Here is a 17,665-nt window from a genome sequence, read left to right as displayed (position 1 = left end):
AGACATTGGCCCCTGTTTGGCATGTAAAGATCTGCACTGCACATGGATAGCCAACACTGCTTTTAGGCCTACAAACCCCAGCAAAAATTCTTTCTGGTCTTCCTTGTGTGCTATATACTAGCTCTGCATATATCTATTAACTAAGTGTGTGTTAGTAGATAACATGGAGCAGCTAACTTTTGGACCATAGCAATTATCGCATTTAAGGGAACTCCCCCATCATCAACCTGAATTCTGTGAGTGCCGGGCAGGCCAGGGGGAGGGGGAGGAGAGGTCACATATTTAAATCTATTCACAATTGCAGTTGCTGCGATTGTGAAGGTGAGCTGCTGTTTATGGTATGACTGGCCATGTGTAATTGCTTGGTGATCTGTAACGTAATGGAGGTTGCATGTCTAACATGCATGCATAGTAGAATAGCTGATTTGCTCATAATCTGAGCAACTGCCATTATATATATATTTGTTATAAACTTGACATCTGTGGGGATAGGAGAAAGAGCAATTCTATGCAGTTAGGAAAAGAGAAATTCTCTCACTACATTGTATGCAAGAGCTGCCTCCCTTGATGAGATGAAAGACGGCTGATTTTGAAAGATAGTGAGGAGTCTGCAGTCTAAGCTGGATAGATCCGTGGGAACTGAGAAGCAGAAACCCCCAGACCACAGTGATGGAAATGCTAGACAGTGTGTGCCTTTCCCTTCGGTTATTCTACCCAGTAAATGTTGCTTAATTAAAAAAGACTTGGTGAAAGAAGTTTGGGGCTTGAGCTGCAGGACCTGAAAATATGGAGGGCTTCCCACCCCTACGCACTAAGCAGAAGCAGCCTTGGATTTCCCCAGGGGCTTGTCATGACATGTCAACTTCAAAGGTGGAGAGAGCAGGAATGATTTGTTCCTGTTTTTGCAGGTGTCTCATTTCCCTGAAGCCTATAGAGAGTCACTGCACACCTACAAGATAAGCGAGCAAGATACAGATGTAAGAGCACCTCCTCCCTCCCTCTTGCCTGTCTGCCTCTTCCATCCCCTCTTCCGCTGCCACCTCTCCATCCTCCACCCCTTGCAGGCTGGGCCTTCCCTCTCCATTTCTCTTGACATCATTAAACAGGCATCTATTCTGCTAGTGGAGCTGCAAGGTCCCAAGCACTTGTGGTCGCCGTAATTCACCAACCCCGGGCTGTCGCCTTTCCTGCCCCATCCTCACCCATTGTACTCTGGGTTTGTGTTTTCATGCTGGCATCATTGTTTGTGAGTCTGCCCTGCTCAGATTGTGCAGCCCCAGCAACCGAGGCTCTAATACCCGGAGGCCAGGTTGAGATCTGTTCAAAGCAGATGAATGCCTTCTACTATGTGAACCAGGGTGGAGGACCTTTATCCAGCTCGAGGACCACTTTTGCTCCTGAGCAACCTTCTGGGGGCCACATGCCAGTGCTGGGTGAGAACAAAGGCAATGGGTGGGTGGAGCAATGAATGCACATCTTTGGACAGCAGGCTAGTTCCTACACACTTGCATCTTTCTCTCTTTTCCATTCACACTTGCAAGAATCTTTATCAGAGTTCAATGACACATTCTAGTGTGGGGGGGGGTGGACACCCAAGAAGAGTGCAAGGCAGGGATGTGGCTGAGGAGGGGATGTGACCTGGGAAGAGCCCAAGAGAGACTTAGAGGGCTACATTCACTTCCCCACCCCAGACTCTGCTATGAATCTTATATTTCGCCTTTCTTTTCTCTCTGTCCTCCATGAAAGAAGCTCCTGGGAAAGCTCTGTGAGCAAAACAAGGTGATGAGGGAACAGGAGAGGCTGGTGCAGCAACTTCGTGCAGAGAAGGTAAGGGGCGTGTATCATAGCACACTTAACGCCATAGGCAAGCTGCTTTCTGATTTTTGGCCAACTTTCCAGAGGCTTTTTGAAGCTGGAACCTTATTGCATTTGCTAGGCTGTGGGCATCATCAAGAGGTTGTTATTTCTGTGGCAAATGTTTCCAGTTTCCCCAAAATAGGAGGCAGAGATGCTAAAAGTGGCCTTTGTAGCAGGAGTATTGCTCATAGAGGGCTGTATCCAACAAAGTCATCCCGTTGGTGCAAGGACTTCTGCTGTACCTCTCTTCTCCCTGTGTGCCTCCCCAAATCTGCAGGCACATGAGGAGAGAAGTAGGAGAGGAAGTCCTATTGCACAGGCAGAAAGAAATTTCAGGAAAATGTCTTCATGCAACCCCAGGTTCCTTCTTTCCAAGACTGTATGTGTGGTGCAGGTTTTTTTTTTTTGGGGGGGGGTGACCAAGTGACCTACATCTCTGAATACTGTGGAAGAAGGCATGTCTAGATATTCAGGCACATGAGCAAGTCCAACTCAGCCTGCACCTGAACTTTATAGCCTTCAACCCAGTTCAGTTGCAATAATGCTTTGTCCTACAGAACAAGTGATGGTTTTAGAAATAAGACCCAGAAAGGCTGAATGCCTGAGGCCAGAAAAAGAATTTTAACTATACCCTAGTCTGCTGAGTTCCAGATTGCTTCCTAACCATCACCTTAAATTCACCCCCCCCTTACTCTTCTCTTCACTTAGGAAAGTCTGGAGAGTGCATTGATGGGGACACACCAGGAGCTAGAGATGTTTGGGAGCCAACCAGCCTACCCTGAAAAACTGCTGCACAAGAAGGAATCCCTCCAGAACCAGTTGATCAATATTCGGGTGGAGCTGTCCCAAGCCAGCACGGTAATAAAGAAAATGCCCTGTTTATTCTTGCAGAAATCCCAGACACTCAGGAGCCTTCAGGGATCAAGAACAATGGTGGTGGAGGTGGTGGAGGGAAAATACATACTTGGTCCCTGTTGATCAAGTATATTTGACCCATCCAAACATGCACTGCCACTACCATGCTCAGCTGTGCCCAATAAGCTTGCTGTTAAATGGAGCAGAGAGCACAGCCCAGCCTATGGTTTGTGTGCAGCCTGCATGGACGAATAGTGCAAAGACGGCCCTCTCTTCTGGCTCTACACGGGCTTTGCCCTACAGTATTTAATGCTTCTGCAGCAGCACGAGCTGCATCAGTGGAGCCTGTGTCTCCAGCTGAGCTGAGCCTGCATGGGCTGCCTGCTCTTGTTGCATTGCCAACGCTGGTGCTGCATGTGTCAGGGGAAACCTGGAGATGAAGAGAGGAATGCTTTGTGGGCTTGGCGTTGCACAATAAATCTTTCTTTTGTCTCTCTGTTTCATTTCCTTTTTCTCTCATTTAAAAAAAAAAGGAAGAGAGAGTGAGAGAGAAGAAAGCTTCTTTCAGCCCAATGAGAAGGTGCAATAGCACCCAAATTGAACCCCTCTGGTTCATGAGTGCATGCTGTGAGTTTGCTCTGTGCAAAACACATGGGGAGAACTGGGGAAAACCTCCTCTTCATTTCACTTTGAGTGAAGTCCTCTTTTCTGTTCTTATTGTATGCCCATTAGCTTCCCCCAGCACAAATATCATGCCAGTTTGTGTCTTCCAGAATGCAGCAATTAAATGCTAGCATGGGAAGCATACAAGGGTGATCTTTGTCCACCAAAGAAGCTATTTGGAAGACAACAGTTTCTACCAATGCAGCTATCACCTCCTAGGTGAAGATTTACTCTGTACTGTGGTGCACAGCCAGGCTGGGCTGGCATCCAAATGGATGGCTCGGTAGTTAGTTAGCATTTTTAATATTAGTTAGTTCCTCTGCACTCCAGGGACACGGAGAGGAGATTGCAAGTGAGTGTGTTGGTATCTTGATGGGACTGTTTGCAAATCCCCACAGGCTTTGGCCAACAGCACCATAGAATATGAGAACCTGGAGGGTGAGGTGTCAGCCTTGCATGATGACCTGTGGGAACAACTGAACTTGGACATCCAGGTGAGAGAACGAAACCTCCAGACCACCTGCGTTTAAGGAAAATGCAAGGGAATCCAGAGCAAAACTGGGCACAGACCTGTGGGGATGTCTGAGCATTTGTTGATAGACAGATCTGATCCTGGTTCTCTTCTTATAAAGTTGTAAACAAAAGAATAAAACCACCTGTATTCAGTTCAGTGGTACCTCGGTTTAAGAACAGTCCTGTTTAAGAACGATTCGGTTTACGAACTCCGCAACACCGGAAGTAATGTCCCAGTTTGCGAAGTTTACCTTGGTCTAAGAATGGAATCCAAACGGTGGCAGGGCACCGGCGGCGGGAGGCCTCATTAGGGAAAGCGCACCTCGGTTTAAGAACGGTTTCGGTTTAAGAACGGACTTCCGGAACGGATTAAGTTTGTAAACCGAGGTACCACTGTACAGTTATCATTTCACATAATTAAGCCATCATTCTCAGACATCCATCCTTAAGGAATACTGACTATTGGACTGGGCTGCTTTTCCTAGATGCAAGTAAAAACATCAGAGCCAGATTTTAAGCGTTATGCATGCATGTGCACCTAAAATACTGTGCACTACTACCATGACCAGTCACACCTATTGTGCATGCACAAAACAATTATGTGAAGAGCTGGCATGTGATATTTAATGGACCCATGTGCAAACTTTCATATAACTACTGGTGTGCTAATCCTATGTGGAAATATGTTCAGAGAGACTCTAGTGCAGACAATTTTGATCTCTCCTACAGTAGTTGTTAATACAGAAGCCCCACATTTGCATTTAGTTGTCATTGCTCCCAGTGTATGCTTTGGGAAATTTTTGATTGGGTTTTCCTAATGTAGAGCCTTATATTTTCCCAAACTAGGGTCCATCTTCTTAACTATACCCTACCAACCCTGGATTTATGCAACTTCTGCTAGGCATCTCTGACCCTTTCTTCTGTAATTCCACATTTTAAAGCAGCCAAGAAATTATGTAGACATATGATGGGGTTGTAGTCTGTTTTTCAGTTCCAGTATGGGCTTCATTACCTCTTTGTTTGGAATTAGCTGGAAAGAAAATTGCTGGTGCTGGGATGCATCTCACTGATGACCTGCCAGAAGCAGCTTCACAGTAGTGCTTAATTATCCTTAGAAGCCATGTAAACAGGGGGCCAATGTTGCCCAATCCAGCTTCCCACCCCTCTTGCTATGCAAGTTCCTCTGCTGTCATTCTGAAAAGGCAGATAGTGAGATATGGGGGACGCTGAAACAGAAAGCAGGCACAGAGGTTGGCTTGCTGATGTTGTCCGTGTCATTGACACCAGATAGAGTAATGATGTCTAATCCTTGCTTCCCTTCCGATGTAAACGACACTTGACCTTCTCGCTGCCACACTGAATGAAGGCATTGTTTTCCTTCCTTGCTCTGAGGTCCGCTTAGTCTCCAGACTCCACACATTTAAGCACCTACCAGATTTCTGTGAAATTCTGTCTCTGTGTGTGCGCACGTTCAGTGCAAATAGAAAACCTTCTGTTCTTAGTATTTATTTGCAAAGGTGCGGAAGTGGAAACAAACAGCTCTTAACCCCCTGTTGTCATCCCCCAGCACACACTCAAATGGTGTGAGGAATATGGGAGTTGAGTCAACAGGCCTTCTTTTGGTCCTTGTCTAAAAAGCAAAGGGTTCAGTGTTCCTGCTCTGGCAGATGTGGCCAGAGTTTACTTAATTGCAGGAGTGCTTTGGGGAAGAGGATGCTTTCCTTGACCCTAGGAAGCATCACCACAGAATCATGTGTGGAAGATGCCACCATCAGGGTGAATTCAAACACTGAGTTGAGCATGTGGTACAGGCTGCACACAGGTATGCGCAGAGGAAATGGCTTGTTTGAAACTTATGCATGCATCAAAATTTCCTTCCACGTGCAAAATTAGTAATTCCACTAGAGCAGACAGCTAGCCTAGAAGTCTTCTCCCTGATCTGCAGCTAGCCACATGCATATCTGAAGTACAACAGGCAGGTAAAGACTGCTCACCATTTCCTTTGGCGAATGACCCACTTTTAAGGATCCCATATACTCTGAAGTAAGTCCCATTTAGTTTAGTGAGACTTCTAAAAAATGCTTGCGATTGCAAGCTTAAGGGCAAACTAGACAAGATGGTGGAGGAATCCATTACCAGATCGCCTGTGACTGTTCCCCCACCCACCCACACTCCTTCTATCCTCCCCTAAATTATATCCTGCATCCTTCCCCCCACCCCACGAAAAAAGAACTCAAAGCAGGTTTGAACAAATAAGTTACAACTAACCATATTAAAACACTAAAACATAATCATAGCATGAAATCACATCTGTTCTCCACTATGTAACAACCTGATTGGTTGCGGAACTTCTTTCACTTCATTTATTCCAGAAGTTTGCATCCCAGAGTGTTATAAAACAGATCACTCTTCATTGAAGAGGGTATGTTGTGTGCCTAGCAATTTATTGCTGTTTGTGTCCTGCCTGAGAGTAATTAATTCTGGAACAGCTCCAGAGGGAGGGAGAGATGTTGTGATAGAGCAGGGGGTGGCTCTCGCAGTATGCCCTGCTTACAGTCCTGGAGTCTGCAGCCCTCCACAGCTGGAGAACATCCAGCATCTGTTCCAAAGTGGCATAAATATCCAGGCCAGGATGTTTGTGAGTGGCTCTTTCAAAGGGAAAGCAAGAGCTCTGCTAGCTCCTGATGGAACTAATTGATTGTAATGGTAGAAAGAGCAGGCGATGTCTGTGCTTTAGCTCGAAGGATGATGTGCTCGGCCTGTTCTCATGTTTTAAGTGATAAGCCTGTGCTTGTATGCAGCCTTGTTCACTGAGTAATTACAATGGGTTTTAAACTCCTGCGGTAACCATTTCGTTTCTGGTTTGTCCGCACACACATTTCCAATCTGATCCGATTCATCATCCTGATTTGAACTGTAATCTCTGTGTTTCAATGGAATAATAAGATCAGAATATTTGTGGCTGAGAGTTGGGTGAGCAGGACATCTCCCAGGTGTGTGCAAAAGCTACATCTGCACAGATTCTCATGAAAAGTGGAACAGGAAAGCAAAAATGCCTGTGTGTATCCTCTGTGTTATGGATTGTGCTGTGCTAAAAGGGGGAAGGACAGCAAACACTGTTTTTAAAACTACTTGCACACTCGTAGCAATTTAGCGTAGTTTGCTCAAACTTTACTACTTGAGTCTGTGAGTTTATGGAAAATTTGTCGTGCTGGGGCAGAAATTGTGATGTGGCAGGAAAACAGATATAGGCAGGTGAATATATGAGACTAGAAACGCATGGTGGAGTGGCAAGGTATTCTTGCGAGACATGCACTCTCAGCACTGATGCTGGTTGTACATGCAAATGCATAGGTCTGAGCCATTTCCACATCCTGAGCTTGAAACTTGTTTGCTTTAAGAAGGAAAAAAGAAAGCAGCAATTTCCAACAATCAACATTTTGAACCGGTTTTTGCACTCACAGAATCACTAACAGTCTTCAGTATGTAACTTCTGTCCCTGGGATGCTAAGCAACATCCCATTTTTTTAAAGGGGTGGGAAATAGGGATTCTGGGCCAGTTGCATTGTTTTCATAAACCTCACAACTGATTTCTAAAGCACTCTGGGCTGATCCTTGCATGCCAGCTGGCTGCTTTCTTTTTCTGCATCTCAGTTGTCCCTGGGCCTGGGGAAATGTAATGTGTGAGCAGGCAGTGAACTGGAGCTACATGGATACACTCTGCTGTGATTGCAGCTGTTCCAAAAAGTGTTGGTTCACTTGTAGAAACCAGAGCAGAATATATGTAATGCATTATTGCTGCTTCACATGTTATAGTTCTCTATGCAGTTCCGCAATCAGGGACAATTAGGGGGCCAGGTCTTGGAGCACTTCTCAAACTCAGATATAAACATTCACAACTGCCTGGATGTTTATATCAGTGTTCTGATAGCTTGTTTCTTCACAGTGATTTTTCAATTTGCACTCTTGTTTGAAACTGTACAAACTTCTGATTATAGGCTGCTCATCGGCTTCCTTGATAAGAGGAGCAGTTGCCCAGGGTTGCCATAGCAAAGTGTGCCTTTTGCAGAACCTAGGCTAAGCTTGAAGAAAAAGATCTCTTTGGGATTACGGAAGCTTGTAAAAGTGGCAATTTTTGCCAAGAGAAATTGAGTGGGTGCTTAAATCCCTCTTCCTCCAGCTGCTTTTCCCATTGCAGAGTTCTAGGTGTATACATAGAAGTGTCAAGCAGGGATAGCTAATCTGTGGCCCTCCTCCTCTCGTTGGCAGTGGCCGACCTAAATCTGGGGGGAAATATATACAACAAAAAAGTACTCAATTTGACTCAGATCAATGTGGCTCACAAATTTTAAGCAATGTGGACTAAATTGCTTCTGGGGCCCTTCCGGGATTAGGAGCCCTGGAGCCTAAGTTTCATTCGTTTAATAGCAGATTTGCCCCTGATTGCTGGACTCCAGCACTCATCAGCCCCAGACAGCATAGCCAGTGGTTAGGGATGATGGGAGTTCTAGTCCAACAACATAAGGTTAGCTACCTCTTATATAAAGGGGAACGTACAGTTTTTACCTAAAAGAAATAGAAGCATAGGAAACTGCCTTGTACCAAGACAGATCATGGCTCCAGCTACCTTGGAGTTGCTTGCAGTGGCTGGAAGCAACAATCCAGGTTTTCAGACAGGGGTAGTCCCCAGCCCAACCTGAAGACTGCAAGGATTGAATTTGGGACCTTCTTGCATGCAAAGCAGATGTTCTACTGATAAGCTACGGCCCTCCCCCTACCCCAAGGATCGAGTTCAGGAAGCAGTGCTAGTTTACTTACTATTATTTTGGGTGCTTTGGCCCTTTCAGAATGAAATGCTCAACCGGCAAATCCAGAAGGAGATCTGGCGGATCCAGGATGTGATGGAGGGGCTGAGGAAGAACAACCCATCTCGGGGCACAGACACAGCAAAGCATAGGGGTAAGTGCAACGCCTTTTATTTGCAGGCTCTTTGGAGTCGCAGGCAGAAGTATTGGCTTGTTATCTCAATATCTGCCACTCCTTCCACAATGTGTACACCCAAAATTTGCTATCTGCCACCTGGAAATGTTTTGCAACCAGGATAGGAGTGTCATTTATCTCAATCTATTTGAAGAGTGGCACTGTCATTTAGACCAGGGGTAAGCAGAAGAAAGATCAGGAACTAATGGTAGATTGCTGTGTAATTGGCTGTGCACCAGCAAGAGTTTCGTAGAATCATAGAGTTGGAAGGGATCCTACAGCTCCCTGTGCCATAAACCACATCAGTCCATTTGCCAGCAGCATGACAACCAGGACATAGGTGCAGGAGGGCAGGACAGTCTCTGCATCAGCCTGGAGTTGGCACAAGTAGAGGACCTATATCAGGACCAATACCATCATAACTTTTAAAAGGGTACTTTCCTTTATTTACAGATCTGTCAAGGAAGGTTCAGTTCCTCCCTCCACCACACACACACTTTCCGTTGGCCTCTCTAGGTGGTCCCTTTCCTGCTGATCCATCCATCAGTTGGTTTGCACAAATGGCTTACCGTTTCCGTGTTATTTTTCTGCAGTATCCCTTGGCCCATCTGGAACCTACAGCTCCAACAGCCCAGCCAGCCCTTTGAGCTCAGCCAGCCTCACCAGTCCCCTGAGCCCTTTCTCTCTTGTGTCGGGATCCCAGAGCTCCCCTACTAAGCAAGGCAGCAACGAGGTGAGCAAATTTATCATTGCCCAGGGCAGCCTGAATGAAGATGCAGCAAAATGGGAGAGGGGGAAGTGTTCCCAGTCGTGGCCAAGATGCTGTCGTAACACTTCTGTTTCCAGGATTATCATTCCACCAGTAGGTGGCAACCCAGGCCTTTCTCTGGCATGGGTGATGGAGGCTGCAATACATTTTTTTCAGAGGAAAGTCTAAGGGGCCCTGGCAATAGACCCGACCATTTAAAGATCGTAATATTGGCTTAAACACCTTGAAACTCTGGGTGATATTCCTGTAGCTGTGTTGATCCTTCTAGTTTCAAGACTATAAGTATTCAGCAAAGGGATTGGCAACTTGAAGTATAGATTCCAGGTAACTGGCACTCTGATAGAGCAGGCCAATCACCTGCAGCACCCATTAAAATTTAACACAATTTGTGCTTGTGTTCACCTTTAAACAAAAACAAAAACGGTACTTTAGAATCAAAAGACCCAAAGCTTATCACTATACTTATTTATTTAGCAGGATTTGTATACTGTTTAATCAACAAAAATCTCTAAGCGGTTTACATAACACAATTTAAAATATACATAAGAAAATACTACTAAAACCAACCTATAAAACTAATTAATGTAAAATAGATCAAAATATAGATAAAATCAGTAGTGTTGAAACAAATGTGCACAATGCAGTGTGCACACGTCGAGGCAGACTTGCCTAAACAAAAAAAGGTTTAAGCTGGTGCTGAATACAGTACCACAGGCGTTCTTGCCCACTGCAGAGAGTAGGCACTGCCACTCTAAAGGACCAGTTCTCTTGCAAGAGCAAAATACCTGTTATGTGACACTTATAAAAGTGGCCTTTATGCAGATCAAAGCAGTCAGGTGGACACATAGGGGTAAGACAACCCCTCAAGTAGACTGAATTATGTGATAGATGATATAGCCACTTTCACTGCTCTGCTGGCTTTTATTTGGGAAACTGCGGCAATGAGCAATTAGGATAATTATTTGAAGGCTTTTTACTCTGCAACAAGACTCCCTCCCTTCTTCCATTATGTCTGCTCACTTATCGAGTTACTAATCCTGAATCATTGCTGGTATCATTGCAGAGCATTAGGCAAGGGCCATAGCTCATTGATAGAGAATCTGCTTGGCATTCACAAAGTTCCAGGTTCAACCCAGGCATCACCAGGAAGGGCTGGCAAGAACTCCTGTCTGAAACCCTCGAAAGCTGCTACCAATATTGAGCTAGAATGATCAGCGGTATGATTCCGTATAGAGCAGCGCTATATTTTCCTGGTGAAATTGCTCCTATTGTGTGTGTTTTTCGGGTGGGGGGAAATAATGCGGGCACAGCCTTTGTGAGCCGTTCATCTCAACGCCACATCAGCAACTATTTTAAAGAAGATTGATAGCACAGAGAAAAGCTGCTACACAAGCAGCTCTCCATGTAGTGATAGCTGCCTTAGGGTGCAATGTGAATTGGTCTTCACGTGATGCACATAAAAATGGCAAGGTGCTCAGATATGACAGCAGCTGATACGCACCTTAGGCTGGGATACTTCAAGCATCCTAAAACTTTGGAATGATTCAGTTTCAGTAGTTATGAGTTGGTGGGAGATTAGCAGCAACTTTTACTGCTACAACCTCTGCCCATCCTAAATAGAAGCCTGATCCAATAGATTGGGCCAAAAGGCATTGGACAATTATATATGGTACTTCCTATGTTTCTTCCATGCCTGTAAAAGGCATTGCAGATATTGGCATATCGCATTCCAACTTGTACAAATGACCAAATGCAAAGAGGAAAATAGCCGATGGATGGGCATCTTTATTTTTTGATCACTCTGGCTCCATCTGTCATCAAACCTGAATTTCTGCCCCAAATCAACCATCAACCCCAGACCCACTCATGTTCCACCCCCATGCATGTTTTGGGGGGTATCATTTTCTGTGTTCCCGAAACCTTGGGATTTCAGCACGTATGCAATCACCATTGGGTCATTCAAACCTACAGCAGTTGTGTCTATAGATATAAGTTCACGTTGTGGGGCAAGCAGCAGACTGCAAGGATCATAAAATATCTGCATTTTGGACAATGTGCCTTGAAAGAGATGCATTCTTATTTTTTGAAATGGCAGATATTTTGGAAGCGGCTGAAAGTCCCCTCGCAGTTTGCGCCTTTGGTCCAGTAACACCAGGCTCATCCCAGGCTTGCGTGGCTCAATGTTGGGTTGCCCAGCATGAAGAGAGAGGCCGGCCATTTGGCGTTGGGGCTCCTGGGTGCTCGGTTGCAGCTGTGCCCTGTCCTGGGTGTAACACCTGTCTCTGTTGGAGTCTTTGTCTCACTAATTCTCTTTTCCTTCCCCTTCTCACAGTTTCTCTGCTCTTACTCCTAACACTTCTCGGCTTCCTCTCCACTTCAGGAGCCCGGTCCACCTCGACCTCCCCTCCCCAAATCATATGTGCCCTTGGAATCTCCTCCGACTGTCCCTCCGCTCCCTACCGAAAGCCGCCTCTGGCCGTATCCTAACTCCCCTTCCTGGCAGCAAAGCAGCGAGGCGAAGAGGGGACAGGTATCAAAATGGAGTTTGAGAGCTGGAGGCATGCTCTATCCTTTGCCACACTCACCTGGAACTGGGGAGGGATGTGGAGCCAGGTGCGGGAGCAGCTTGTGGGGAGGAGCCATGCTGTGTCATTGTCGTGTCCTGCAACAGTGCAGGGCTAGGGTTAGGCAGTGCAGTGCAGGTGAACCCACACTGCCCAACCCTTTCACCATCCTGGTACATGGTAATGGGACTGGTGCCCAGAGACCAGGACCACAGCACTACCACCTCTCCCCACCAGCTGCTCCTAGCCGGATGGTTAACCAGCCATCTTTCTCAAGCAACCTATGCTCCCTGAAGCCCATTACATGATATTTTTCCTACGTGTAGATTTTGCCTAGGTATGAAAAATGTCATCTGCCAAACAGCCTTTGGGGCAATTTGCCTTTTTGAGAATGTCAGGAGCTACATCCTCTCAATGGCAGGTTGTGATATACCCTAATCATGGATGAGAACAGAAGGCAAGAGTGGGACACAGATTTCAAATCAGAGACTTAGGCTGGAGACACACAATATTTTTTCTTTTCTTTTCTTCAGACAGCTGAAGCCATCTTGAAAGAGAAATTGCTGCTTGGTGTGCTTCCTTAACTGGTGTTTGCTTTTGGTGAAGTGGTTTTGTGGGTTTTTGAAACAACTCAAAAACCTGTGAAACCTTTTTGACCAGTGGCAATAATGAGACAAAAGAACTATTAAATGTACATGCAAAGCAATGCCTTTGTCAGACTCCCTTCATCTCTCTCAAAAATTACTGTCTGCCTCCAGCCTTAGATTGCAATTCTGTGGCCGCAATTGATTGTGGCCTATATTTATACTGATAGCCAAGTATCCTGTGGCTTGTGGGCCTCTTTGCCCAGTGGGAAAGTGATATACAAAACACATAAGTCCACAAGAATATAATGAACAATGACACGTTCCTCAGAGAGTAACTCTTTACTTAGTTTGTAAGATAACCTTGGATTAATATCTGCAAAGGTTTCACATCTCCACCAAGCAGAATCTGATCCGTGTTAAACCCCATGAAGGTAGTGGAAATGTTTTAAAGCTGCTGAGCTGGTTTTTCATCTCCCATGTTGAGAGGGGATATCATGCCATTGGGATCTCATAAGAGCTGGTTGGGGGGAAGCAACCATTATAGGTCAGTTGCAAAGTAGGTGGGGGGAAAAAACCTCCAAGCCTTCTGATGCTCTCACTTCAAAGCTGCCATTGCTTTTCCCCAAGTGGAATTTCACAGGTTTTGCACATCCCAAAAGTCAGATAGCGGCAGCAAAGTTTAGGGCAAGGCCATATAAAGAATTAAGGAATTAAAATGAGGAATTAAGGTGGTTATTTTATTTTCTAAAAGGTTGGTGCTTTTTTCTCTCAAACCCAATCATAGTAATAAAACTAACCTCAAAAGTTAAGTTTTAAAACATGCCTTACTGGTGACCATGGATAAAGTTGCCATGATAGGATTAATTCATTCCTGTGAACTTATCAAGAATTGGATGCTATTGTGATACAAGAGAGAAGTGAGTCAAATGTTCACTCTGGACCAGATTGAAATAGAACCCTCAATCATTTTACTGCCTAGAAGTTCAGCACAAGACGCACAGAGACTCATACCTTTTATTCTGGGTGTTTATGTTGTAGCAGAGGCCCACATACAGAGTTCATTATGATGTACATAAAATGCCCAGGCTGACAGAAAGGCTGTTTGGTGCAAGGGACCAATATAATGGTTGCAACTGCTCTGGCTCATTCTGCCATTCCTCGCTGTGGTTTTACTTCTATTGTCCTTTCCCTTCCCTGCATTCATCCCCTGTGATAGTCATCTGTGTTAATAGCAGAGATTGCCCACAGAGATGCTCTTGAGATGAAGCAGAAGGAGAGGGACTTGGGGAGGTTTCGTTGCCAATGTTAAAATGCCCATCTTTCCCAGAGGAAGGGGTGGGGGTGGGGAAACACCTCTTCAAGCTGTTGCATATTTTCTGATCAAGGGGGCAATGATTTTCCAAAGCTCTGTTGCTCTTGTATGGTTTTGAGTCTCCAATTCAGTGGAGTGGTGACGGCAACTTATGTAATTGGCTTCATTCACCAGTACTTATTTCCGAAATGTCTGCATCCTGCTAGCAACAGGAGTAGATGAGATGGAGACAAACCTTGTACCTAAGCTGTTGGTACCATTTCTACTTGGACTGTTGGCTCATACAGGCTTGCCTTTCAATTGAACAAAACAGCAATGACAGTGGAAATCTTATCCACAGATAAGACTCTGGAAGGCTGGGACTGTGTTAAGCACCACTATTTTGAGATAGAAGCACAAGAAATCCACTGATCTTTGCTCCCAAATGCCTGTGCTTTGGATACAGTGTGCTCTGAACCACCACACCTTTGATTTGCTTTTGGTTCTTCAAATTTGAGTTGAGCATGAATTCTCCAGCTGATTGGTTCTTGGGCATTGGACACTCCTCGGGGTCATTTTTGGATGATGGGCAGGGGGCAAAGGTGCTTCTTCTGATTACTGCTTCCTTTCACTGTTTCTGTGTGGGCATTTCTGTTCATTTTTGGCATGTGTGTTTGTCTGTGTCTGAAATCCTGTGTAGTTAAGGAAAGTGGCAGCTGTTTGGAGACAGGACCTCTCTTCAGCTTCCCTTGCAGTTCCTCACAGGGAATTGTATTTGCCCCCACAGTCCAAGTCCAGCTTTGAGCAGAACAAGAAGGACCATCACCGGACGTCAGCCTCAAATTCTGCTGTAGAGGCTGGTCTCTTGCAGACAAGGCAAGACCCGGATGCTGATAAGCAAGTTGCTCTCAACAAAGGTACTGGTAAACAAGGTGCATCCTGGGAGGGGACCTGATTTGGCTTACTGATTAGGACTCCTCCAGACAACCTGTCTATTGAGTAGTCCTCCTGACTGGCAGATAGATTGTATGGATAGATCTGCGCCATATTGTTGCCCTTATGGCCTGCTTGTGGACTTCCTTGTGGGCATCTGGTTGTCAACTGTGGGAAGCAGAATGCCAGAGTGGGTGGACTTTTGGCCTGATCCAGCAAGACTCCTCTTATGTTTTAATGGGACTCAAGGAGGAAGTATATCCAAAGAATAAAACCTCCATTTCCATTATGGTCCATTAAGATGGGCTTAGGAATGATGGCAATTTAGTGTTAATAGGTGCAAAAGCAGCTTCACTACAACAGTACATTTCTAGTGCAGGCTGCTGTTGAAATCTGGAAGGACACAGATGTCTGGTCAACACCATTAGCACTCTTCTGCTCTTTCCCACAGAGATGACCAGATGCAGTGTGGGACAAGGCTCCTGCATCTTTGGTTGTTTGGAAGAAGGAATTTCGACAGGTGCAGCTTGGCTCACCCCACTGGTCCTATGATATGACAAGCTGCACCTGTCCAAACTTCCACATCTACAAAACTATTAAAGATGTAATGGGCCCATGAGCTTGCTTGATCTCTAGACGCAAGTCTCTTACACTTCTGTTTAATTTCAATATAACTAGTTGTCGTGTAGTATGATATTACAGTGTTCTGATATAAACAGCCTTGTGTGTAGCTGTATGCAACTGAAAAATGTGGCATAAAAAATACTTAGAAGCAACATTTTCAGTGACAGTTGTGGTTGTCAAATCCTGCTGTTCCAGCCACTTGGTATCTGAAAATAATGTAGGAAAATAATGTGGGAAGCCATCTCTCCTTGCAATCAAAGGGGCTTGATGTCCCAAATAAAGAAAACATGGTTATGTCTGTCCATACCTATTGCCATTGCCGGAACTTGACTTTTTGCTTCTTGCTGATGAAACACCTTTCTCCCTCCTCTGCATTCTCCCAGTTGGCATTGTTCCCCCAAGGACCAAATCACCCATGGATGACGACACCATCCCCATGTCAGGTGTGGTGCGGAGGGGTGCCAGCAACTTAGCCAATGGGCTGAATGCCCGGGTAAGATCAAATTCTGCCGTCTTTTCCTAATTATAATTACCATCAGAGGTTAGGGTTAGAACACCTTGGGGCTGCTTCGAAGGGGCATGGCAATTTTAGAGAGGGTGTTTAGCCTTTCTCTCCACACACCCCGTGCCTTTCCCTTGATGTAAATCTCGAACACTCACGCACGCAGAGACACACCCTGGGGGAAGAGACACGTACTAGATAAGTCCTGGTGCTGTTCCTGTTAGTAGCTGGAGAGGAGATCCTAATCACGGCTCTTTCACTTCTGCTCATGTTTTGGAAAAGTTGCAAAAGTTTGGAAATGGCAGCAAAAAGCTCATAAAAAGATTGGTATTATCTATTCACTTGTGAATCACCTTCCACATATATGTCCCAAGACAATTTACTGGCATATCCTTAAAAGCAGCTAGAATAATTTTTAAAAGCAGCACAAGAACAACAAGTATATGCTTTTTTTAAAACCCACACAAAATGGACCGCAGAGGCTGGAAAAGATCTACCTGCCCCACCTCTGCACTATGGGCAAAGCTCTAAAGGTAAGCTAGATGTCATTGTGTCCGTTCCTCTGTATGATCACACAGGTCTTCTGATTGTGAGGAGGAGACTTTGCAAGCACAGCTGGCGTCTGCCTCAGAAGCTTGCCTAATGCAAAGAGGGCAGAAGCAGAGCCAGTGGGCATGCGGCATTGGGCACCGAGCCCACAAAGCAAGGCACCCCTCCTCTGCATAGATGGCAAGAGAACTTTAATATTCAGAGGGGAGGAATACCAGTCAAGGATATACAGTGGAACCTTGGTTGTTGAACATAATCAGTTCTGGAAGACCGTTAGACTTCCAAAACATTCGACAACTGAGGCACAATTGTTGATTAGCAAAATCCATTGAAAAAAATGGAGAAAAATGCCTCAGAAGCCATTCGACTTCCGAGGCATGTTTGAAAATGGAAGCATTCGCTTCCAGGTTGTTGGCATTCAAAAGCTGAAACGTTTGACTTCCGAAGCGTTTGACAAGCAAAGTTCTACTGTATTGTTTTTTGAGCATTGAAAGGAGTTTGTATACACAATTCCTACCATCTTTACGACAACCCTATGAGGTAGGTCAGTGTTGCTATGATCCCCCTTATTGCAAATAAGGGCTAGAGGGCAGAGAGAATATGGCTTACTTAAAGGTAAAGGTAAAGGTACCCCTGCCCGTACGGGCCAGTCTTGACAGACTCTGGGGTTGTGCGCCCATCTCACTCAAGAGGCCGGGGGCCAACGCTGTCCGCAGACACTTCCGGGTCACGTGGCCAGCGTGACATCGCTGCTCTGGCGAGCCAGAGCCGCACACGGAAACGCCGTTTACCTTCCCGCTGGTAAGCGGTCCCTATTTATCTACTTGCACCCGGGGGTGCTTTCGAACTGCTAGGTTGGCAGGCGCTGGGACCGAGCAGCGGGAGCGCACCCCGCCGCGGGGATTCGAACCGCCAACCTTTCGATCGGCAAGCCCTAGGTGCTGAGGCTTTTACCCACAGCGCCACCCGCGTCCCATG

The 17,665-nt window shown here is 45.6% G+C and overlaps 1 protein-coding gene across 28 annotated transcripts in view; it reads left to right on the top strand.

The window, feature by feature from the left end:
* PLEKHA6 (pleckstrin homology domain containing A6) overlaps window positions 1–17,665 on the top strand; it is a 198,062-nt gene that overhangs the window by 167,719 nt on the left and 12,678 nt on the right. For 19 of the 28 annotated variants that reach the window (XM_053393210.1, XM_053393213.1, XM_053393209.1 and 16 more), the window contains 9 exons: window positions 909–977; window positions 1,747–1,827; window positions 2,566–2,715; window positions 3,774–3,869; window positions 8,736–8,847; window positions 9,462–9,601; window positions 12,018–12,167; window positions 14,867–14,996; window positions 16,020–16,129. In XM_053393210.1, coding sequence (XP_053249185.1) covers window positions 909–977; window positions 1,747–1,827; window positions 2,566–2,715; window positions 3,774–3,869; window positions 8,736–8,847; window positions 9,462–9,601; window positions 12,018–12,167; window positions 14,867–14,996; window positions 16,020–16,129 — 1,038 coding nt within the window. The remainder of the gene's footprint in view (window positions 1–908; window positions 978–1,746; window positions 1,828–2,565; window positions 2,716–3,773; window positions 3,870–8,735; window positions 8,848–9,461; window positions 9,602–12,017; window positions 12,168–14,866; window positions 14,997–16,019; window positions 16,130–17,665) is intronic. The other 9 variants (XM_053393208.1, XM_053393227.1, XM_053393219.1 and 6 more) reach the window with 4 other exon arrangements.

Source organism: Podarcis raffonei, chromosome 6, assembly GCF_027172205.1.
Source record: "Podarcis raffonei isolate rPodRaf1 chromosome 6, rPodRaf1.pri, whole genome shotgun sequence".
Classification (NCBI taxonomy): Eukaryota; Metazoa; Chordata; class Lepidosauria; order Squamata; family Lacertidae; genus Podarcis; species Podarcis raffonei.
The sequence above is the reverse complement of the archived record's forward strand: the minus strand, read 5'-3'. Positions and strand labels throughout refer to the sequence as shown.